The 25168-nt window shown below is 47.6% G+C and overlaps 1 protein-coding gene across 2 annotated transcripts in view; it reads right to left on the reverse strand.

Annotated features, from left to right (window-relative positions):
• ERN1 (endoplasmic reticulum to nucleus signaling 1) overlaps window positions 1–25168 on the reverse strand; it is a 77074-nt gene that overhangs the window by 20064 nt on the left and 31842 nt on the right. For both annotated transcript variants that reach the window (XM_032429478.1, XM_032429477.1), the window contains exons 3-10: window positions 13121–13154; window positions 12012–12084; window positions 7983–8055; window positions 5576–5698; window positions 4281–4382; window positions 3194–3455; window positions 1841–1919; window positions 869–1034 (exon numbers count right to left, since the gene is read on the reverse strand). In XM_032429478.1, coding sequence (XP_032285369.1) covers window positions 869–1034; window positions 1841–1919; window positions 3194–3455; window positions 4281–4382; window positions 5576–5698; window positions 7983–8055; window positions 12012–12084; window positions 13121–13154 — 912 coding nt within the window. The remainder of the gene's footprint in view (window positions 1–868; window positions 1035–1840; window positions 1920–3193; window positions 3456–4280; window positions 4383–5575; window positions 5699–7982; window positions 8056–12011; window positions 12085–13120; window positions 13155–25168) is intronic.

Consider the following 25168-nt stretch of genomic DNA (forward strand, 5'->3'; position numbering starts at 1 on the left):
TCTCTCTGCCCCCTTCCACTCAGCAGCTGGCACCCACTTGCCTCCTGGCCCCCCTCACGAGGCCACATCCCCACCTCTCACCACCTCTGGGGCCGGGAGGCAGCGGAACTGGGGGAGACGGGGCACACAAAGGCAAATCAAACTCGAGAAAACTCTGCCCCGCTCTAATTACATGGGACACTTGCCAGAGACACAGCTCTTCTCACGTGACTTTGCCTTCATTTGTCACACTCACTGCCTTCGAGTGTCATCTCAACTTATCTCTGTGGCTGACGGGACCCCCCAATTCCCCCTGAGGGCCATTAGCAAGGACAGCAACAACAGAAGCAAAAGGAAAAGGGGGGACCCCCCCCCCACACACACACACACACCAGGGACTTCTGCCGTGGCTCCTTGACCCAAGTCCAGCCTTGACCTATTCATGGCTTCCAACCCTCCTGGGTCTCCAACCCTCCCCTCCCCCCAGTCCCTGCCCCAGCCCCAGCCCCAGGGAACTCTTCCATAGGAATCGCCCTGGTTTCCCCTAAGTGGAAAAACAAGGGTGTCTACTGGCAGAAATGAGGAGGTGGGTTCTCAAGCGCTTAGTCCCAGTGCCTGGCACGAACAGACGGTCAGTGTGCCAGAGAACTGCATAAAGGTTAAGTCAGTACTTGGGTTTTGGAACATTAAATGGCTTTTGAGAACTGACTTGGTAACACAGCCACCCTGTTTCTTTTCCTTGGGGGTAAAAACGGCCCCAGGTCTGAAAGACTACCTTGGACCTGAACTGAGCCCAGTGCCGAGTTGACCACGGTCACTAGCGAGGCCGGCCTTTGCCCACCAGGGGGCAGCACGTGGCGGCCGGAATGGATGCAAAACCCGCTCTTACCGATCAGAAGCCAGTAGTTCCTCAGGTAGTTGAGCTTGTTCTTCCCTTTGAGCCCAGGGTCAAACTTGAGGTCTGTGCTGGGCGTGATCACACACTCCCCTTTGTCCCCAATGGTGACCCCGTCGGTTTGGGGGCCTTCCAGCAAAGGAAGAGTGCTGCCTCGGGGCTGTGAATAAAGCACAGGAGCGAGGTCTGGGGCAGCTCTTGTAGACGTGCACCCAAGGGAAGCGATTTCTAGTGTGGGGCTGGTCCAGAACAGAGCAAGACACAAAGGCCCTCAGATGGCAGCAGCTCCTCCCTCAACACATGACACTGTTGCGCTGACACCTTTATCAGGGACATCTAAGTTCTTCTGTCTGGGACTTGGGAAGAATGCGTGTGGAATTTCCGGAGGCTACTGGGAGAAGCAGCGGTAAGTGAGGGGTGGAAGAAGCTCCGGCCAGGAGCCCGGTGCTGGCTCTGCACTTGGAAGAGGCTGGGGAGGTCTGAGGAGGCCTCGAGAGGTCACCAAAGGATGGAAAGGATTTGAGCAGGAAAAAAGGAGGGAGGGCATTTGACGTGTGAGGCACGGCCTGAACAAAGGTGGAGAAAGGCAAACAGGAACCTTCTGGAACTGGGGAGAAGATGGCCTGTACAACTCCCACAGAGCCCCAAGCAGTGCGGCAGAAGGGCCCCGAGGGCCCGGACGGAGACGGAGGAGGGCGTGAACAGCAGCCTGGGCAGTTTAGACTTGAACAGGAAAGCAAAGCGGAATGACCGAGCTCCCTTGGCTTAGGAAGCTGCTCTTGTCATGCATCTTTCCTCAAGAAGTAGAATGTGGTATGTGCAAAAACTGTTTCTGAGGATCTAAGACCAGTGTCTTGCATTCTTTACCCGCAGGATGTTCAAATATAATTGAGTCATTCTTTGCCAAAATGGAAGAGGAGTGCTTGGGAGGAGGCTGCACCTGTGAGCCGCCCAGAGGAGACTTACCACAACGGCGACCCCCTCGTGGACCATGGAGGGGGAGGCATACAGGCTGGTAGAGTATTTCCCAACATACAGGGTGGGCCTAGGAGACAAGCAGAAATACACATTCCAGCCATTCAATTTCTGCGTCCCACAAAAGGGGCCTTTCTGGAGAGAAGTATCCCAGGCCCAAATGCAACGCTAAGAATAACCAGATTAACCCCTGGCACTCGGGCAGTGGGGACGTGAAGGCAGGGCTACTGTCCTGGGAACCTGGACTGCAGGCCCCGGCTGTCACCGCCTCCAGAGACGCGCACAAGTCACCTAACTGCAAGCCTTGCTTTCCTCATCTGCCAAGGGCAGGGCTGCGCTGGACCATCCCCACGCCGGCCTGCAGAAACAACCACGGACGGTGCTCCCCCAGGAAGGACTGAATGCTCGCGGCCACTGCAAAGCCGCTAAGATGGCCCTGGCCATAGCCCGCTCTGACAGGCGAGCTGCCATTCTGAATTGTGACTCTTCGGGAGTCTAGAGGTTCCACAGAAGCCCTAAGAAACAGTTAGCTGCTCTCAGGTGGATGACTACAGCAAAGGGATACACAAAAAGTTCCAATCTGGGTGAGGCTTCTGCTCCCCCGGCTGGGGGGCTGTCCCTGCCTGGGGCATGGAGGGGTGAGGTGGGGGGAGGGTCCGGCCTTGTCTGTGGGGTCAGCGTGAAAAGGCAGGGGCTGCACCTCCAGACCCCTTGTGGTTACCGTCCATTGCCAGTTTGGGGTTGGTCGTCCACTAAATTCTTGAACCCTCTCCCAATAGATATCTCTCGTGTGAAAGGTGCTGTACAACTTAGCACTCTCCCAGTCTCATCCGCTCTCTCAGCAGCTCTGCAGAGCGGGAAATGGGGATTCGGCAAGGCCAAGGGAGCGAGGTTCAGGGTGCTAACAGGTGGGGATGGTGAACACAAGCCTGCTGAGGCTCAGGCATACATGCGGTAATACCCTTTCCCTGGTTTTGGAAACGAATATAACTTACAGTAAAAAATTTAGAAAATTTAGAAAGTTAAAAGGTAAAGATAGCTCTTGTCCTCCGTCAGCTGAGATAGATCCAAACTGTACTGTGGTTCTGAATCAGCAGTCTCTTATCCCTGTCCATATTTCTGATTTATTTAATACTTGAGAACTCCGAAGCGTCAAGGGATGCCCCGGTTCTTATACGCATCACAAGCTTTCCGACTGAGCCAGTCCTGGCTCTTTATCCACCTCGTGGCTTCCGAGAGGCGTGCCCTGCACCGTGGCATCCTGTGTACTGTCTGCCACGCTGCAGCAGGACCGGGACGTCTGGGTCACGGCTGCCCTCTTTTGCCCAGGGTCCCCTGACTCACGTCAGCTTGCTCTTGGCCTCCGTCTCCTTGGGGAACGGGTACTTCCACTTGGTGATGCGGCCCACCTCCCCAGACATGAAGGTCAGGTAGCGCAGGGTCTCCACGGCGACGTTGATGTGCATCACCTTCTTCAGACCCTCCCTCTGCCAGACATAAAAGGCCACCACGGGGGAAGCGTAGTTTTGGATCCACAGGACGTCGCCGGATTCACTGTCCACGGTCACCACCAGCCCGTCGCCGTTGGACACAAAGTGGGACATCTCTGTACGGATCAAATAAACAAAGCATGCGGTCTCACCCCATCTTGTGACCACATCCTCTCTGCCCTGGCAAGTGGCAGTCACTCAGCTAGAGGAAACAAGGCTTCTGGAGTATTCTCAGATACCCTCCCGACAATTTCACTTGTTTCCAATAAACCCGCACAGGCCCTACAACATCGGGACAGTGAGAGCTGCCTGCTTTATAAACATAAGATAGGACCACTCTGGGGAAGGCAATTTACTTGGTGAGATTCTTTAGCGCTCTATGCAATTAGTGCGAGTCAACAGTGAGGAGGAAAGAGCCAGTGGAGAGGCCTAGGCTTCGGATATTTTATAGCAATCATTTCGAACCAATTGATGGAGTGGAAAGTCAAAGCTGACCACTGACACGACCCACATCTGCCCCACAGAGGAGATTTCTGTCAAACTTTCAGGTATCAGTGTTCAGATGGCAAAACTGGCTTTCAGTTTTCATTTGAGTTGGGGGAACGTTTACGAGAGAAATAAACTAGGGGATGAGTCACATCTAGGGGGTGGGTTGTTCACGTCACAGCAGGTACTTAGTTCTGCTTCCCATGGGTTTGTGGTACGTTCCTTCTGGGACACAGAGAGACTCAACAAGGCGCATCCTCCCTCCTCTCAGGCTAAATGGCCCACCTGTTCTACTAAGGCTCCCCTCCACACTTCTCGCCCAGGCCCCTGCCTTCAATACCGACTGTCGAAGCCTTAGAAAGCCCGGAAGCTGGTGGCTGAGAGTGCCTTCAGAGAAAACCCAGCGTTTGGCTTCCTCAGCGGTCACACGTACCCAGCCAGCCGTGCACACTTACTGTAGTCCCCGTCGTCCTCGGGCAGAGAGGCGGCGTAGTCAAAGTAGGTGGCGTTCCACCGGAGCTCACGGGTTTTGGTGTCGTACATGGTGATGGTGTACTCTGGAGAACACACACCAGCCGGTCACCTGCAGGGGCCACAGCACCCGCTGAGGTGCCGACCTTACCTACGCTGCAACAGACAAACCCTCCCCACACCGTGTGTGACACGTCCAGGCCGTCCACGGGGCAAGAGAAAGGCCACGTGGGCGGGAACCGAAGTCCCAGACACATGAGTGAACCTGGCTGACAGCATGTGGAGCAGGGACAGGGCACTTGCGCTGTGCCCTTGAACTCATGACTCACAGAATCAATATCACCGTGTTTATTTACTTTTTTTTTTTATTGTGCATCACTGTTTTATTTTTTTTATCACGGTGTCGTTTAAAACCACCTAAGTGATGGGGTGGTTTAGAATACAGCAACAGTTAGCTGATGTTATAAACCGGCACCCAGACGTGGGAAAGGGCCACGACAACACATGGAAACGTGTGGCATTGGCTGGGACAAGGTGGCAGGGGGAGGGTGGCAGGCTGACGTGGAGACCGAAGGAGCAGTAAGGAAACTGCTCCTGGAAGCTGCAAAGGGGTGGCCCAGGTCACACCACAGAGACACTACTAGTAGGACCACGGCTTGCAGTAACTTGGAAAAGCACAAGAAAGCACCTAAGGATCTTGCGGGTCTGGCTGAGGAGATCTCCAGGCAGAACGCAGAAAGTGCCAAGCAGTTTCTCTTAACTGCATGTGATATAATGTGAGACAGAGGGGCTGAAGAAGGAACCATTCAGTTTTCAAGCTGAATACAGAGAAAATAGAGAGGGCTCAGGACTGACGCTCCAGCTGGAAGAGTCTCACTGTAAAAAAGGCCTCAGGGTCAAGATCAAATCAAGCCAAACAGGTGCATACCTGGTGGAGAGGGACCTACTGCGGAACGTCTTTAAAAATAGCAATGCTTATTCTGGGAACTGACTGGAAAATGTTTAAGTCTGGGAAATACAGCCAGAGAGGAGCTAAAAGAGGCCGTGGCTGCACCACGGAGGCTTTGCAGGCTCTGGTGCTGTGGGTTCATCCCTCAGGCCATGGGGCGCCACCAGGGGGGCTTCTAAAGGGGAACAACGTGGTAAAATCTGTGTTTGGAGAAGACAGCTCTGGCCACCTTCTAGAGAATGAAGCCCGGAGCAGAGACCCAGGGAGAGGCTACTTCACGTCCTTTTCTGGAAACAGGCAGGTTGTACACAACAGAAGGTCCCTTCTTACCCGTTCGCCCAAGATACAGCAGAGAGGTGGAAGGGCAGAGGCTGTCTGCAAAGGCCGATGACAGAGTCTGCTGCTTCTCCCCGGTCAGAAGGTCAATAACGTACCAAATGTCCTGCTTTTTACCTGAAAGGTCACAAGGACACACTGTGGTTTACACTCACCCCATATGGAAAAAAATGTATCCCTGCCAAACTAGCAGGCCAAGATGTTTTCTGAGCTGAGAGGCCCAGAGTTCTCCTGGTGTTGAAGACATTTCTATGATGCTCTGAGGGTGACAAGCTGAATGCTACTGCAGAGTTAATAAAACTTCTTGGCCCACTGGGTCTTATAATAACTTAATAGCCTAATGATGGTTTAAAAATGTCTTCAAACCTAATAAAACTCATAGATTTCATTGCTTTGATGAGTGGCCTTAAATATGAAAAGCCTGGCCTCTGAAGGACAATCCTTTTCCCACAGACTAGGATCTATATAAATAGAGAAATGCACCCAGGGTTTACCTCCCTGGTAACCATCATTCATAGATCTCCACACCCCTACTAAGGAGCCCACATGTAAAGAGGATCTACAGTTACTGTTTATAACTCTAATTAGCTGGTACCTGGGACTAGGTAGTAGAGTTGGTTGCAACCTGGTGGTAATGAGGCCAAACTTGTCTCAGCCCCGGACTCCAGCCAGTAAGTTATTCCCCAGGCACACACACTACACCCCCACACCTTGGTCTGCTGATTAAAAGGTGTGAACATGTTTCTACGGTACATACACCAGAGCAACCCGCTAATGTTGGGTCGGTAGCATAGGCCTCCCATCTGAAAGTCAACACAGTCACCGTAAGGTATGCATTTCTATTTTGTAAGGCATGGCCTCTGGTCACTGGGATCTTCCTCACTTATTGGCCAACGGTCCTATTTCAAGGGACTCTTGGAAGCAGAGTAGAGAGACGTCAGGAAGATCACATGTCTGTGATCACAGATCACAGAACAGGGCATCAGAATTGGCTGGAGCTACATTCAGTTCAACAGGTGTAACACACAGGCCTAGTCTACATATGTGAAACTTGTCCATGGATGATAATTTTCTGTTCTCAACGACAAAATCTTAATGTGAAAAAGATCTGCAGATAGAGTGAAAACATCACCAAACAGCCATGCCCATGATCCCTTTCCATCTGGCATGACACCCTTCTGGTGACTTCGAGGACCATTACAGTCTGCATAACTCAGCTACCTCTTAAAGGATGGACTGGGCAATTGCCACAGTTTTAAATATGCTTAATGAACTCACTTAAGAGGGCACCACACAAAGATGATAGAAACACACTATCCTAAATGCAACGTAAGTGATGAACCGCTGGTAAAAGTTAGAAGCCCAGACAGACAACACTGACACAGTCAGAAGATGGTCAGGATGGGGCGCCTGGGTGGCTCTGGTTAAGCGTCTGCCTTCGGCTCAGGTCATGGTCCTGGGGTCCCGGGATCAAGCCCCACGTCTGGCTCCCTGCTCAACAGGGAGCCTGCTTCTCCCTCTGTCCCTCCCCCGACTTGTGCTCGCTCTCTCTAATAAATAAATAAAATCTTAAAAAAGAAGATGGCCCAGGAGAGAGAGAGAGAAAGCCTATGTTGATCACTTCCTCTGAATCTCGAGGCTTGGGGCTTCCTCATCCTGAAGGTGTGGAAGAAAGCAACAGCCCCTGTGTCCAGGCAAAAAATTAAAATCCAGCCTGCACTTGAGGCCCAGAAATACACATAAAGCTCCCGAGGCATGAATAGGCAATAAGCACTTTCAGTTCCTCAGAAGGAAAGCTGCTATGTAAATACAGGATATTATTACTACTATGATTTCAAGATAAACACAGCTCTCCTTTGTATTACAAATGCATTTTTATTGACATTTTGGCAGCAACACGGTAAAAGAAAAGCAGGGGATCTGATGCTTTCAAAGAAGTGACCCCATAGATTTGAAGGCAGCTTATCTAGCCAAGCTGTTAAGTGCTGTTTTATCCAATATTCTGATAGCAGGAAATACTAAGAAAGTCCTATAATTAATAGGCAGAACCTGGCTTCCCTTTCTTGGCTCAGACTATTGTGTTCACTTTAAATTTCATCCAATTGCTCCTGGGTATGTTGCAATCTTTAAATCACAGGGGTAAGTCAACACAGCAGCTAAAAGCCTGTTAAATGAGTAACCATATTAATGGTGTCAAGTCTGCTCCCAAGTGGGGGGAACCCTTTCTTAATTGGTCAGCTGATCCTGGCGCGAACAAGCACAACCGAGGCAAGAAAGACCTTTCCCAGAAGGCTGGTGGGGAGTCACCGCACACCTCGCTCTCTGACGCGCCACTTTCCCAGATTCTGGGACTCATTTCCAAAGAGATCAAAGTCTCCGTGTTGAAAACAAGAACTCTTACCCATGTAGAGAATTCCGTCTGAACTTCGGCACGGGGATGCCTGTACCAACTCTGGGATGGTAAAAGGAAGTTTCTTTAAAAAAGGAGGCAAAGGAAAAAATAAGTTAACCACGTCTTGTGCAATTATTATAATTTTACTGCACAGTCTGTTTCTGTTACCCAATTCTGCTAAGAAGAGAGAAGCAGTGTGGATGGTTGATGGGAGTTTTCCTAACTGGAAACCAAGGAGAAGGGCCGCCCCAAGCTTCCTTAACCACTTTGAACAAGCCTCCAGCTCCCAGATAACCTCCCCCCAGAAGCCCCTTAAAGTGTCTTTTCCAGAGCACCTCTGGGGGAGACACAAACCTTTTCTGAAAAGACTTATACAAATATGGAGAAGTTATACAATTTTTGAAATGCGGGGGGGCGGGGGGGCAGAAAGAACTCTCTTGTCTTTGAAAATTGACCCAGAGCCAGCTAGGCTGAGTGGAATGACATGCTTTTCAGAGTGTGGATGAGCCGAGATTAACTCTGAAGAGAAGCAACCTCAGTACCCAGCTGAAGCTTTAAGGGAAAGGAGAAGTAGTCATTATGTGGGTGACCCAGGAGTTTGAGGTGGAAAAAGTCACTTTGATGTTTTCATTAAATAATGCTCTACTGAAAAAGCAAGAGAATTAAGACTTTTGGTATTAAAAAGAAATTACGGTAGGTGCAGGAAAAGAAACTAAACTCAAAAGAATTCACATGTTTCAACTGCATTTCATCATAAAACTGAGTCTTCTGAGTCTACAGCTGACATGTGACGAGTTCCTTTGGTTAATGTTCGTTTCGGTATACTTTATTTTTGGAACATTCTGTGTTCTTGAAACTATTCTACAGATACCTGCTTCTACTACACTGTCATCTTTTTCTCCAAAAAAGAAAAGATTTCTCTCTAGCTTTAATAAACAGAACTTGAAATAATCAATCATTTGGATTTTCCCATTATCCCCACATTTAAAAGGAGAAATGCCACAGGAGGCTGACATGGCTGACTGGGTTTTTGCCAGATGTTTTGGAGAATCAGAAGGTCATTGCAAGGCTTCCAGTCTGGAGCCCTATAGTCTGCTGAGCATTTCTACAGGCCGCCTGTTCAAGGCCCAAACTGGGAAACACATGGCTTGCGGAACTGTTAACCCACAACACAGGAAGACGTGAGGGGTGGTGGTCAGAGCATCCTTTGGAAGTTCGAGCTCAAGTCCCAAGTTCCAACACCTGACACTTTGGCCTTGGGCACATTCCTTCACCTCTATGGGTGAAGCTTCCACGCCTCTTACGTAGGATAACGTCTCTATCCCAGAGGGCTGCTGAAACATGAGACAACTTCCACAAATCGCTGCACAGTGTCTAGCAAACAGAGCACTCAGAAACAGGCTCTGGGTATATGAAGGGAAATGCTGACGTGGGACACGCACACCTGTATGCAAGGCTTGCCTTCCTCCCATCGGTTCCAGTCATGGGTATTCAGAAGATAAGGTTAAAATATCCCGATTAGGGGCGCTTGGGTGGCTCAGTTGTTAAGGGTGTGCTTTCGGCTCAGGTCATGATCCCAGGACCCTGGGATTGAGTCCCACATCGGGCTCCCTGCTCGGCCGGAAGCCTGCTTCTCCCTCTCCCACTCCCCCTGCTTGTGTTCCCTCTCTCGCTGTCTCTGTCAAAAAATAAATAAAAATCTTTAAAAAAAAAAAAAAAAATCCCGATTAGAACTCATAGCCACTTACATTCTAGACCACTGGTTCTCAACCTTGGCTGCACATTAGAATCACTTGGAGGCTTTTTTTAAAAAAAAACCACTTTCTATTGAAGCAGAACATACAAATGGCACACGGAAGTGTACAGTTCAGCTCAGTGAAATTGCACAAAGTGAACCAACCCACAGAGCCAGCATCCACACGGAGCAGCAGGACATTTCCAGCACTCTGAAAGCCCTCTTCTTGCCTTCCCTTCCAATCGTAACCTTCCAGGGTAATCATTATCCTAACTTCAAAACAGCATAGACTAGTTTTTCCTGTCTTGGAGCTTTATATAAATGAATCATTCAGTGTGCAGCCTTTCTTGTTTGTCATCTTTTGTCCAACCTTTGGTTGGTGAGGTTCGTCCATGTTACCATGTAGAGTTGCAGACTGTTGCTTCTCACTGGTATAGACTATTAAATTGTATCACTGTTCCATAATTTCTTTATTCTGTCTACTATTGATGCTGTCTGGGCAGTTTTCACCTCTCGGTTATTCTCAGTAACGCTGCAGTACATTTGGGTACCTGTCTTTGGTGAACACACACAGGCATTTCTGTTGGGTACATAATAACCTGGGAAGGCTTACTGGGTCATAACGCTTTACAGATTCTGCATCTTTACGGTTTCCAAACTGGATACGCCAAGTTGCACTTGCTCCAGCAGTGTCCAAGAGCTCTGGTTGCTCCACTCCCCACCCCAACACCCGTTTTGTCTATTTTCCTCATCTTAGCCACTCTAGTGAGTGTGTAGTAGTAGGACATTGTGATTTTTATGTGCATTTCCCTAATGACTAATGAAGCTGAGTATCTTTTCGTATGTTTAATGACCATTTGGATATCCTCTTCTGCTATTTCTCTATTGGGTTCTCTTTTTAATAATCCATAGTTCTTTACATATTCTGAATACGAATCCTTTGTTGGAGTCATATGTGTCTTGCAAGTACAGTGTGGCCTGCCTCTCTTAATGGTGTCTCTTAATGAAGATAAACTCTTAATTTTAATATAAATGAATATATTGGTTTTTTTCCTTTATGGTTAGTGTGGGGTGTTTGTTTTGTTTATCTCATTCTACTTAAGAAATCTTTTCTGGGGCACCTGGGTGGCTCAGCTGGTTAAGTGTCCAACTCTTGGTCTTGGCTCAGGTCTTGATCTCACGGTTTTGTTTTCAAACCCTGCATTGGGCTCCACGCCCAGTGTGGAGTCGAGTCAAAAAAAAAAAAGAAAGAAAGAAATCTTTTCCTACTCTAAGGTTGTGAAGATGTTCTGCTACTTTTTTTTCTTAAAGTTTTATTTCACATTTCACACTTAGGTATGCCATCTCTCTGAAACTAAGTTTCGTGTATCTGGTGTGAGGCAGAAGTTAAGATACTTTTTCATGGACATCCCAGCTGACTCATGCCATTTATTGAAAGACCACCCTTCCCCACTGCACTGCAGCATCACCCTTGTCATAGATCAGGTGACCATAAGTGTGGACCTGTTTCTAAAGTCTCTTATCTGGTGAGCTTTTAAAAATTGCTGATGACCTAGATCAATTAAGTGGAAACTTTTGGGATTGGGATCTAGACTTTTTTTTTTTTTTTAGAGTTCTCCAGGTATTACAATGTGTAGCTAAGGCTGAGAACCACTGGTCTAGGTTCTCAAATGACGATGGGATGGGAATGGAATATCACCAGCTCCCCATGCCAGAAGGGGACATTTGCTGGGGTGGGTGGGGGTAGGCAATGCTTCAAACTACCCTCCACCCCCAATTTGAGAATCTCTAGTTAGAGGAAGTCCTGCTGTTAAAGGGAGTATTCTACCCCTCCAGTGTGCTGGCTGGACCATGGGAACCTGCTGGTCTAGATCAGCGTTTCTGGATTCTGGCTGCCATTTAAAAGCTCATTTAGATGGGTGCCTGGGTGGCCCTGTCGGTTAAGCGTCTGCCTTCGGCTCAGGTCATGATCCCAGGGTCTAGGGATTGAGCCCCACATCGAGCTCCCTGCTCAGCGGGAAGCCTGCTTCTCCCTCGCCCTCTGCCCCTCCCCACCACTCATGCTCTCTCTCTCTCAAATAAATAGATAAAACTTTTAAAAATAAAAAAAATAAAAGCTCATTTGGGAAGCTTAAAAAAAAAAAAAAAAAAAAGATATTGATGCCCAGATCTCACTCCAGACCACCTGAATCACAATCTCCAGGAATTTTTTTTTTTAAGCTCTTAGGTGATCTCAGTGTGCAACAGTTGAGGACCACTGGTCTGGAACCTCTGAAGTACACAAAGAATCTAAATACACTCACCGTCAGGCCTTCATTATTCTTGCCCCCAAGCGTATACAGGCTGCCATCATTGGGATCTGGGAGGAAGGCAGGCCTAGAGGTTGAGCAGTAAGTATTAGTGATAAATTATAGCCCAGGGCACAGAACAAAATATCAAAGCCATGCAAAGTCATGATTGGGGGGAGGGGGGCATGTGTGTGTATAAGACAATTCCACCCACTGCTCTTTCACTTTTAGCCACAAATAAAATATCCCTATGGTGATAGGCTATATTTGAGCAGAAAAAAGCAACCTGCAAGAAAAAAAAAAAGTAAAAAACCATAGAAGAGTAAATCACCATTTGGTCAAAGCACTCTGGATGATGATAAATAAGTGAAAAAGGACCCAGTAAGTTTGCTTTTCAGTTTCTAAGTCAATTGTGTATAGAACTTCAACAATTAATATTTAATAGCATGGAACAGTACATAAACAGGTAGGACAAATCTACCTTTAGTGTTCAACAAACATTTATTTTTAAACTGGAGGCAATAAAAGCAGAGTCTGAAAACATGAGACATGAAAACTCTGACATCAGAGAAAACATGCCAAGGAGATGGATGATGGTCTCCAGTCCGTGGCTTCCTGTAAAGTAGATACGAGGTAGTCTTTGGTAAGGTTAACCTGGTGAAGTCTGAACTAGGAGCAGGAACTCAAAAACCCCTTGCTGAATCTTTTCTGTGCTTAGGATGTCCCATCATTTGAGCTCTTACAGGGGCCATAACACACTCTCTAGTAGCAGGTCACGTTCATGTTTCCTTTCACGGTACGACAGTGAAAAGGGAGAGATCTAAACCCTTTGGTAGGACTTTGGCAGCTTAAGCACAAAACTCAACTTGAGTTTCATCTCAAGGAAGCCTCTTTAATATCACTGCCTCCCTCCCCCGAAGAACTGACCACACAACACAGGTCATAGCACCTATAAGACTTCATGTCTCCATCATTCTCATTATACCTTAAGTGTATAAAAGTGTATGCATATATGCACTCCCAGCAGTTAGCTTCCTAAATATTGATTGAATAATTAAGAAAATGAATTTTTTAAAAAAGGAAAATGAATTAAAGGGAAGTACTGAACAAATCAGAACACTTACTCTTCCACATGTGTTGGAACCTGCAGAACCGGATCTGTGCAAAAGAACAACAAAGGCATCATCAGACTCTAAAATATCAGGATTCCAAGAAGGTCCCCAGGACAGATTCACAAGTGGTATCAAAATCTTAAATTTACCAGAGAGTGTATATGAAGGCACTTTGGAAAACACACCCAGGGATGCCTGGGTGGCTCAGTCGGTTAAGCCTCTGCCTTCGGCTCAGGTCATGATCCCAGGATCCTGGGACTGAGTCCCACATCGGGCTCCCTGCTCAGGGGGAGTTGGCCTCTCTCTCTCTCCCTCTGCTCCTACCCCCCTCTCGTACTTGCTCTCTCTCTCAAAATCTTAAAAAAAAAAAAAAAAAAAACACAACACACACCAAAGACACAGATTGTCACCGAGACTGGCTAGAGAACATAGCAGAATGGAACTGATGTCAAGAAACGTGCACACAGGGGCGCCTGGGTGGCTCAGTAGGTTGAGCACCTGACTTTTGATTTCAGCTCAGGTCATGATCTCAGTATCATGAGATCAAGCCCCATGTCAGGCTCCGTGCTCAGCGCAGAGTCTGCTTGAGGATTCTCTCTCTCCCTCTCCCCCACCACTCTAAAACAGATAAATAAATCTTAAAAAAAAAAAAAAAAGAAATATGCACATAACTTGGGGAATGGACTGCGAAGGAAGAACCAGTCGCAACCCACAGTGGACAATGAGTCATAGTGTGTCTGACATATCAAGGACTTTTAAAACTGAAGCCATCACCTTGTCACAGATTCCTGGAGTGATACTAGGAACTCCCATTGGGAAAAACAAAACTGTGGCTTAAGAATAAATTTTCCTGTTGATGAGAATTTGGTTGGTGGTAAATGGATACACCCCATTGGGGCAGCATTATGGCGATCTGAGAGCCTCCAAGGGCTTGTTTCCCTTGATTCCCTTTGATCCATAAATTATTCCCTTTCTATAAAAATCGAGATTAAAAGTAATATGAAACATAGAAAATGCTTTGTGTACAAAGATGCTCACAGTAGCATTACAAATGACTTAACTATTCAATAATATGGTTAAATTAAGGAATGTCCACTTGGCAGAAAATTAAGGCTTCTAAAAGGGCTTATACAATTTTAAAAACATGTACAAATCTTTACATTGTGATGTTCAGGAGAAAAGATAACATTATACAGAGTATTAATGCAGCTGAGGAGAAAATCTTCAATGCACATAGAAAAAAAAATGATGGAAAGGCAAAAAAACATGCCAAGTTATTTTTATTGGAAGTGACTCCCCCACCTTTTCTGTAGTTCCCAAAATCTAAACAGGCATTACTTTTTAAATTGGGGGGAAAAGCATTTTCTCAAAGTCAATTTTATATTTTCAGTAGTCAAAACCAGGAGAATTTCTCCCTCCCCAGATTCTCCCAGGCTCGAAGCAAGAGGATGCTCCCGGTTCCCGGAGGCCGACGGTGGGGGCATCAGGGCGCACCGACACGACGCAGAGCGAAAATCCACAGGCGTAGGACAGCGCCGTCCTGAGGGATTCCCAGCAACCAAAGCCCCGCGGGCCGCACAGCCCCGGTGTCCGCAACGTCAAAGCCGGGGCTGAGGATGGCAAATAGTGTCACAGGGTTTTGGATGCAGGGTGCCAGGCTCCACAGCTGGTCGTGACGGACGGCTGCCTGATTCCCCCCGTCGCCTGGGATTCTCAGATGAAGAGAACTCTTTCAAGCCTTATCATCTGTTGACTTTGCTCTGCAAGCCCAGCTCCTACGCAAAAGCATACACGGTGTTCACGGGGACAGAAGCGCACACAGCACATGTGGTCTGTGGGCAGCAAACAAACAACTCATTAAGCTGAAAACATTTTAGGAAACAGGAGGAACTTTCAGTTAGGAAGTGTTTAGCGTCCCCATTAGTCACCTCTCGGTACTCTCTCACAAACAGACTGATGCAAGAGACAGGAAACAAGAGCGCGCGGCGTTCACCCACTGAAAGGGGCCGCGGTGCCATCACGGCCCAGCTCCCGCGACCCGGCCCGGACGGCGTGCAAGCCCGGAGGAGCGACAACGCCACACGCAGTGTGAACAAAACACGGCAGTCAGAAGGCCCCTTTTTTTGTTCATCTCGGCTGCTCTGAGCTACCGCAGATAATCACAGCTGAGGAGGACACTGCCGGATTCCCGCCCTTCCCCGGCAACAAGACACGGAGACCGACAGGATTTCCAGTCCTGGTCACAGGCTCATGTCTGCCGGACGGCGCTCGTGCCCGCTCACACACCTGTCTTCAGGTGCAGGTTTTCCTGGTTTCTTAGAGCTCATCCGCTGGTCACCTGACACTGAGGCCTGAAGTCCCAACACGTGTCCTGTACCCAACAGGTTCCCGGGAAGACAAAGGCCACTGGCAGGAGCCAGGGAACGACCCGTGGGACAGATATACGGGTGTGTAAGAACTGTGCTTCTAGAATTCTAGGCTTAGGAGGACAGGAACTCCAGTAGGAGGAGCTTCTGGTCATCTTAGCATTCCCATCCACTCAGTAAGATACGGGCCCTGGAATGAACATGTGCAGAGCTGGAAGCCATGTAACAGCACCACCATTAAGTCAGCTCCCACGGGTGAGCAAAGTGCTGCTTGGCTTCTGAGGAGGAGCGGTGACCTATACCCTAGATTTTTGTTTTCTTAAACAATCATTTGCATCTGTGATCTGCTTTAAAATACTATAGAAAAAAGGAGCGCCTGGGTGGCTCAGTGGGTTAAAACGTGTCCAACTCTTGATTTCAGCCTGGGTCTTGATCTCAGGGTGGTGAGATCGAGCCCTGCGCTCAGCGCAGAATCTGCTTGTCCCTCTCCCTCTGCCTCTCCCCCTACCTGCATGCACGTGCGCTCTCTCTCAAACAAAATCTTTAAAATACTACAAGAAGGGCAGATAAAACGAAAAATGGCAGCCAACTGATAACTGTTAAAGATGAATGTGGCGACACTGGGGAGTTATTTTGCTATTCCTTCTACATATGCTTGAAATTTTCCATAACATAAAAGGTTAGAGATAAAAAAATATTTGGAAAGCCAGCAAAATAAAAGTAAACAGCATCATCTGAAAGATGTGCAATGAAAGCCCAACATGGAAAAGTGCTTGTTTTTATTTAATAATGGGAACTGGTATCAGGCAAGATTCTTGCTTTAAAAAAAAAAAAAAAAATTCAGCCATGTGAAAAGAAACCTGGCCTACGTATAAGGCTATAAACAAACACTGCTACAAAACAAGCCACTCTATCTATATGGAGACTGATAAGGATAAAAGCCATCTCACAAAGCTGTTTCACTTTCAGAAGGGAGAAAAGGGGTGGGGGCGGAAGGGGGGCTTGCTTTGCAAGTATGAAAACGGGTTAATCAAGGTAAAGGCAAGGCTATCAGAGGAGGAACTGACAGGGGCAGACACAAACCTGCTCACTGCTCCCCAGAGAGCAGCCCCCGGACTGGACCCGATTCCCCTAACGGGTCCAGCTCAGGCTTGAAATGGCATAATCTTTACCCCCAGAGAGACCCGGATGACGTTGTGTGACCGGACTGCCACTGTTGTGCTCATCGAAGCCTCTTTCTTAACCAGGGACAGAAATGCCTCCAAACAGATGGTCACATCCTTCCTTTGCCCAAGTTCACAAGGGTGAAAATTTAAACATTTTTATTTCCACAAGACATGAATTTTCGTCTTTCCACAAATACCTGTTGCACCTTCATTCTCCATCCCATCCTCTCTGGAACCTCATGCCCTCTCCTTCTGTGCTGGGCCACACGTGGACTCTTGACTTTGCTCCGTCCTGAGCTATGGGTCTTCGTGGCTCCATCCAGCAGCACCAACAGCCCTACCCTTTCGGCTGCTTCTCCACCACTCTGGCGAGCCCGTGTACCTGCTGCTCTGACCACCCACTAGGAGGCGGCCCCTCCACTGCCACTTCCCGTTCCATGGCTCACCCTGCCCCTTGAGTCTCTCACCTCTTGGCCTCTGTGGCCCTGCACGGCCTGATTTCTGCTCCCTCCCTCCCTACTCCCACAGGAAGGGACATTTCCAGGTCCTCCCTTGAGTCCTCTCAGAGAGCACACCCATCCCTGAAGCTTCAACCACAACCACGATGGGAGATTCCAGGTCCCCATCATCTTCTGAGCTCTTCTTTCTGGATCAACCAGACATTTCCACTACTTCCTACCAGCACCTCAGCCACCACCCGCCCAAAGTCATGCCCTCCATCTTTTAACTCAAACCTACTTCTACTATTGACACCCTATTTTATTAACAGTACCACTATTCTCTTAGAAGACGGGCAAGCTCCAAATGACGCTGTTGACACTCACATCTCCCCAACACATCTTGTCAGCTGCCAAACTCTAGGGTTTGTTTCCTACACCCAGTATCCCTCCATCATCAGAACCCCTTCCCTTTTAAGGGCTCCTTTTTCTCTGGTCTATGTGGCCTTTGGAATCAGATGAGTCTATGCTTAAGTCCTAACTCTGCCAAATTACCTAATCTCTCTGGGCCTGAATTTCCTCATCAATAAAGAAAGAGAAAAAATAGATAATAACACCAACCTCATGAGGCATCTCTATGTGGATTAAATAAGGACTAAATGTTTGTCAAGACTTGAAGTCTGTGCCTTGACACAGAGAATGGTGATCCTTTTAAGGGCAGAAGTCAGATTATTCTTCTCTACCACTCAAAATCTTTTGGTGGTTCCCATCTCAATCATAAAGGCCAGTGGTCACACAGTAGCTTACAAATCCCACACAATCCCACCCTCCCACCCTCTAATGCTCTCCCACTATTTCCTCCTTGCTTATTCTAGCCAAGCTGGCCTCTTCATATTCCTCAAATATGGTCTAGCTTGCCCCTGCCTCAGGGCCTTTACATCTGCTGCCCCCTCTGCCCACACCTTTGATCAAATATCACTATCTCACAGAGGTCTTCCATGACCAACTCCTACCGCCCAGAAATTCCCTACCCCTCTTCACTATTTGATTTTTCTCCACGACACTTACCACCTCTGAAGTACAGTATATTTTAATTATTTAAAAAAAAAATGACTCTAGCCACTGTTAACTACATGAGGGCTGGGATTTATCTTCTGTTGTCTGCCATATCCCCAACACCTAAAACAGTGCCTGGCACAGAGGAGTGCTCAATACATTGATTGAATGGAGCAATCAATTCCTGTTAGTCTCCTTCCTACATCTATTCCTGCCCAGTCTGGACACCCATCATTAATTACCTTTAATAATCCAGCAACTATGCTCTATCACCCCTCAACCCAAAATCTACCTAGCAATCCCCTTTCCTCCACCCAGGCTCTGAGTGCTGCTGAAGAAAACACTAAATCACTCTTGAAGAAACCATTCTCCAGCTGGGCCCCAAGTCATAGGAGATACATTTATCTACTTCCTGGTTGGCTTCTGTTCCCTGTTCCTCACAGCTGGTATTTCAAACCTTCACCCCTTGCCTCAAGGCCTCCTCATCTCCATACCCGATTCTGCCTTCTGTGGCACAGGGGGAGGAAAAGGGGGCAGAGTGAGCTCTCCCAAACTTCCTACCCTTCTCCTCAGGTTTGTCCAATTCTACCCTTCCCTTCTCTATAAAAGGACAATGTGTTCACCTTCACATTCATAGGTACTACACAGCCCCCGGGCGGTACCGTGTCTCCAAGGATCTTCCCATCCTCCTCTGGCTGGCTAACTCCTTCCCCTCAGCCCACAAACAACCCAACCTCTGGGGGCTCTCCTTTCTCTCCTAATGCAGCCCCTTTTAAGTGCACAATTTGAGGAATATTGAGAAACCTACACACCCATGTAACCACCCTCACACCCTAGAATGTTTCCGTCACCCCAAAGCATCTTCTCACGTCCCTTTGGATTCAATATCCCCAACTCCCACCCCACATAACCACCAACGGATTCGTTGTGTTTGTTCCAAAACTGCACAAATGCAGTTCACCCATTAGCTTCTCTTGTGTCTGGCTTCCTTCTCTCTGCATCAGGTTTCTGAAATTCCGCTACATTGTTGCCCCTATCACCAGCTGCCCTTTTATATTGCTAAGTAGTGTTCCACTGTATGGATATGCCACAATTTGTTTATGGATCTGCTGAGGGACACTGGGTTATTCCAGTTTGGGGCTGGAAAAACATGACTAAAGCAGTTATGAACATCTGTGTGCAAGTTTTGTTGGGTCCTAGGTTTTCCTTTCTGTTGGGAAAATACCTAGAAAGTGGAGCCATGCTTGTTTACATTTGACTTGACAAGGAGCCGCCAAACAGCTCTTCAAAGTGGTTGTGCTATTTTAGGTTCCCACCAACAATGTGTAAGTGTCTGTATACTTTTTAAAATGCTGGGTACCAGGTCCTTCCCCGCAAGAAGCAGATTCTGTCGGTAAGGCCAGGGAATTAGTGCTTTTAACTAGTAAACCATTGCTCTGGACCCCGTTTCACCTTCTCGCCTTCTGTGCCCTTCTCAAGTCCCTGCGCTCTGGCCCCTACCCTCAGAATAAGACCAGAACTGCCACTGTCAAGTTCTAGTGACCAAATCTAACAAACACTTGCAAATCCTTCCTATTAGGTTTCCACATGGCAGCTTATGACGTTCTCCAGTGGAGTCCATGATTCAGCCCCACCTCCAGCTGCTTATAGGGTATCTCAACCCCCGATGTCATTCCCCCCCAGAACCTGTTCCTCTTCGACATTCCCAGATTGGCTGGCCTCACTTCCACCTAGTTGTACAATCCGGAAACTCAGAGTTGTCCTTGATTCTCCCCTTAGTTCTAACCCGCTCCCGTTCAATTAGATCCTGACTTGTGTAAGATTCAACCCAGTAAACATTTCTCAAAACCTGTGTCCTCCTTTACCACTGCCAAATTAGGCAGTCACCATTTCTCCCTGGGTCTGCCCAGCAGTCTCCTAACCAGCTCCCTGTCTGGGATCTCTGCCTTTCAGATGGACATTCTACCTACTGTCTGCAAGGGCTCGACAAAGGCAAATCTGTTCACATCTTTCCTCCACGTAAAACCCTACGATGGCTCCCCTCTCTGCCTACTGAATACCTTCCATCTCTGTGGCTCAAGTCAGAGGATCCCAAACTTTCTTGGTTCACAGCACCCTTTGTGTCTCAGTAATTTCTTCATAGCACCCTAGGCCAAAAGAAATACTTAACAGTTCCATTTATTAAACAGTTAGTTCTACACGACCTAAGTATTTAGGGACTAGCAACTTAGAAGCCACGTGAAAAAAAGGAAAACACGTAAACGGAAAGAAAACCATTTATCTCCTTCTTAACCACACCTGCTTACTAAGGGGCTGTGTGCCTGCTGGATGCCGCACAGATTCCAGAACTTATAACCCGATTAGACACTGTCGCCCTCGTTACCACTCCACACTGATTATCACACGGTATTTGAATTTTATTACAGCAACCACCAAAACTTCAGCTTTGCAAAGATAGACTGTTGAAAGGAAAAAAGCACAACCTAATGCTGAAACCAGAAACTACCTCGAGCATGGTGTTTGACACTTGCTGCGTACTGCTACGCTTCTCTCAAAAATTTAAAACAAGATGCAGTGCCTGTGTGAATTTACTGTGGCACCCGGGGCCCCTCAGCACCGTTTGGGAACCAGAGGCCTAGGCATTCAAGGTTCTGCAAAACCTGGGCCCAACTCTTCTCCAGGATTCTCTTTCAATCGCGTCTCTTCCCTGAACACCCCCATGCTTTCGTGTTGGTCTCTGTGCTACAGGAAATCAGAAAATGACCGTCCACTGCACTTGGCATGTCCTTAGGAGGCACTGCTCATGCTCCCCCAGGGGCAGGTGGCCCTTCTGGGTCTCAAGTATCTGGAGGCTGGCTTGAATTTTAAGCAGGTTGAAGGACAGAGACCATCTATGTTGCACACTGTGAAATATACATGGAAAAAGTACATAAAGCTTATGTACAGTTTAATGAGTAATCAGAGAGTGATGTCCGGGGTAACTGCCCAGGGGGCCTCTGCTCCCCTCGTACTTAGTAGACAATGCTGTCTGCAGAATGAAGGGAAGTCAGGAATTTAAGATAGCCAATACTGTATGTGGGATATAGTCATTCCAGTAAGTTTTTTCTAATGAAAAGGACTTTTCCACACAGAAACCTATACAATAAAAGCCAAAGAGAGCTGCCACACACCACTTGTTTGTTCACTCACATTTAAGATTTTATTTGACACAGAGAGAGAGCACAAGCAGGGGGAGAGGGAGAAGCAGGCTTCCTGCTGAGCAAGGAGCCCAACGCAGGGGGCTGGGATCATGACCTGAGCCAAAGGCAGACGCTTAACTGACTGAGCCACCCAGGGGCCCCACGTTCACTCACATTTAAAAATAATTTAAATGTATGGGAAAAAAATGATCTGACACTCGCTATAAAGAAGGAGCTGATGAAGGGGACTGCCATGTGCTTGCTGGGCGCTGGGTACATGAGGTTCTCATGATACTATTCCACACTTTTGTGTGTGTTGAAGTTTTTGTAAAATGAAAAAATTTTTAAAAAGAGAGAAACTTAAAAAAAGCCATTTAAGAAAAGCCTTTCCGATATGTACAGAAGAAAAGCCTGTTTTTTCCTGCATTCACCTATAATATAAACCTTCACTTTTTTAAAAAAAAAAAAGTAGTATCTATACTCAACATGGAGCTCAAACTCCTGATCCTGAGATCCCTACTGACTGAGCCAGCGAGATGCCCTAAACCTTCCCTTTCTGAAGTGAAGCCTGAAGGGTTTGAAGGCACGGCAGGGAAACCGGCTCAAAGAGCAAGAAGGACCCTGTCAGCACCACGGCAGGCTTCCCTAACACACGCCCAGCAGAACTGGTGAGGGTGTGGGAAAACATGGGGGTGATAAGTCAGCAAAACCGAAAAATGTCCCTGATGAAGTCAACCAAAATTTAAATAAGTGTTTCAAAACAGACCTCAGGTCTGACGGCCTCTCCCTGGAGGTAGCTCTGGGCAGACTTTCTTCCATGTAGGAAGGAATAGATTCCTTTGATTACAGAAGCCACAAGAACAGGTTGCCCATTTGACTGGAGCTTAAGGAACCTTACAAGATCATTCTCTTCTCTTTCTCAGATGAGCATTGATATTTCTGGAACACTGCTTCTCTGGCGGGATCTAGATGAGCACAGGTTTTTCCACTCTGTCTCACCTCATTCTTCTTTCCAAAGCACAACCACCTAGCTGACTCCTACACACCTGGCAGAATGAAAGGAAGTCAGGAATTTAAGATAGTCAATACTGTATGTGGGATATAGTCATTCCAGTAAGTTTTTTCTAATGAAAGCTCCATGTTGGGCTCTGCGTTGGGCTCCTTGCTCAGCAGGAAGCCTGCCTCTCCCTCTCCCCCTGCTTGTCCTCTTTTTTTTTTTTTTTTTTTTTTAAAGATTTTTATTTGACAGAGAGAGACACAGCGAGAGAGGGAACACAAGCAGGGAGAGTGGGAGAGGGAGAAGCAGGCTTCCCGCCGAGCAGGAAGCCCGATGTGGGACTCGATCCCAGGATTCTGGGATCATGACCTGAGCCGAAGGCAGACGCTTAACGTCTGAGCCACCCAGGCGCTCCCCCCTGCTTGTGCTCTTAACTCCAGCTTCCTGGGGTGCCTGGGTGGCTTAGATGGTTAAGTGTCTCACTTTGGCTCAGGTCATGATCTCGGGGTCCTGGGATCAAGCCCCATGTGGGGCTCCCTGCTCAGGGGGCAGCCTGCTTCTCCCTCTCCCACTCCCCCTGCTTGTGTGCTCTATCTTTCACATAAATAAAATCTTTAAATAAATAAAAATAAATAAATAAATAAATAAAAATAAATAAAAAACCAGCTTCCTCTCAGACTAGACAACTTCTCTGGGTACAACTAAGATGTCACAGAACATGTGAAATTCTCCAAGCCAGCCCCTTCTAAGTATACCTCTAGGAATGATACGAACTCTTCTGGGTTGGCCCTTCTGAAAGGTATTTATGGACCATAAAACCCAGAAATGAAGCCTCCTCATATACCAAATATTCAAGAGCCTTGTCCTTCCCTCCCTCCCTTTCTCTCTGAGAAAGAGTATGACAACAACCCAACTACTAGTAATTATCTGTTGAGATTTACCATACACATCTCAAAAGCAAATGTTGGGCATCTGCCATCAGCTTGGTTCTCTGCTCCATGCTGTGTGGGATAAAGAAAGGAGTTTATAAAGCTGATATACATGAACAGTGAATGATCAACTGCCGAAACCTGTGGTACATACCACAGGATTTCCCAGGTGAGGGAAGTCACTGGGGGCTAGTGTACTCGGGGAAGACAGACTTCATAAAGAAGGATGACTCAGAGGGCGGGGATGACCAGACAGCATGAGTGAAGAACCATCACCCCACTTGTGGGAATGAGGACACAGGCTTGGCAAGTGCCAAGTGTTCCTTCTGAGGAGCAATGCAAGTAAGGCTGGACAGGAGGCAGAGAGGCCGTGGAGCAGAAAGTTGTGAAAACTCTGTGATGTGGTACACGGTGGGCACTAACCAGGGGCTGACTGGAGGCTTCTGAGCAAAAGAGGGACGTGATCCACATCCGATGAGAAGGAAGGTTAGACAGGCAGGCATCAGGGCACAAAGTGAAAGAGAAAGGGAGGAGTCACAAAGGGCAGTGAAGAAGGCGGCCCAGTAACCCCAGTCCGATGGCCTGCGCCAGTGTGGGGGCAGGAGGAAGGATGGCAGGAAGGGTGGCAAGAGGGCTGGTCAGGAACCAAACAAAAGGGGGAAATGTAGCAACAAAGCCTCCTGATCAGAAAAATGCAGTGGAAAAAGGACCTAAAGAGGACGTGGAGATTTAATCCTAGCAGATAGTGAAGCTAGATTGGCTGGTCTGAATGCAATAAACCCACTGGCATCTCCTCAAGAAAATGCTTAAGGTTCTAATACTATTTTCTTATAAAAATTATTAGTAGAAACAAGGTCATTCACTTCCCCTAACTCAAAAGGTAAGTTTCCCAAATATGTTCAATGCACTCAAGTGAACCAATTAGGGAATATTTCTCCCCAGTGGCAGCTCATTTCCTCCCCCAAAGGAAAGGTACTTCTGTAATCTAAACCTTAAGCTCCCATTAAAGTTGTAAGGTCCAACGTGTAAGAGAGCAAGTCTCAAATGTTCTTCAAAGTTCAGCTTTCATAGGGAGAGCATTTTATTATTTTTTAAGATTTTATTTATTTGAGAGAGAGCACGTGTGCACAAGTGGGGGTAGGAGCAGAGGGAAAGGCAGAAGCAGACTCCCTTCTGAACAGGGAGCCCAATGTGGGGCTTGATCCCAGGACTCCAGGATCATAACCTGAGCTGAAGGGAGACACTTAACCGACTGATCCACCCAGGGGCCCCAGGGAAAGCATTTTAAAGCAGGCATCTAATCAAAAGCTGATCCTCAAATTCCAAATCTCACCAGAACTGCAAGAGGACATAACAAGGTTTCTTGCAGGTAAACCCCTGCAAGTCACCAAATGTCATGTTTGACAAAGACAATCATGTGGAGGGACCAAAGTAATCTGAAAAACCTCCCTTTCTAAAGGCAGTCGGATTCTACTATGTTCTTACTGACCTTCCCCCTGACAGAAGTAACTCAGACGTAAAAAGTGCACATTGATCACTACAATCAACAGTGACAGAATGCAAGGAGGAAGAGAAGACAACTCAATGCTACGGCCTGCAACCCAAACGCCTCTCAAGACATCAGAACTTCACGGAATTCATTCGTGAGCGGTGCGAGTGCCATCAAACCTGGCACAGTCATCCCAATATGAAAAGGACAAGTAACAAAGCCAGAGCCTTCAACATTCACAACCATGTCCCAGTACAGACCTAGTAATGCTGCAAAGAAGACCCCCGGAGTTGAAATCTGTGCCCCTCTGCGTGGAGACTTTTTAAGAGACCCCTTACACTGAGAGACTTGTCGCTCTGCGGTAAAGCCCAGGCTTGAGGGAGGGACATCAGAAGGGGCACCGATGAGACTGAACATGAGCAGATGCTCGCTAAAGCTGAA

Source organism: Phoca vitulina, unplaced genomic scaffold (assembly GCF_004348235.1).
Source record: "Phoca vitulina isolate PV1807 unplaced genomic scaffold, GSC_HSeal_1.0 scaffold41, whole genome shotgun sequence".
In the NCBI taxonomy this organism is placed as follows: Eukaryota; Metazoa; Chordata; class Mammalia; order Carnivora; family Phocidae; genus Phoca; species Phoca vitulina.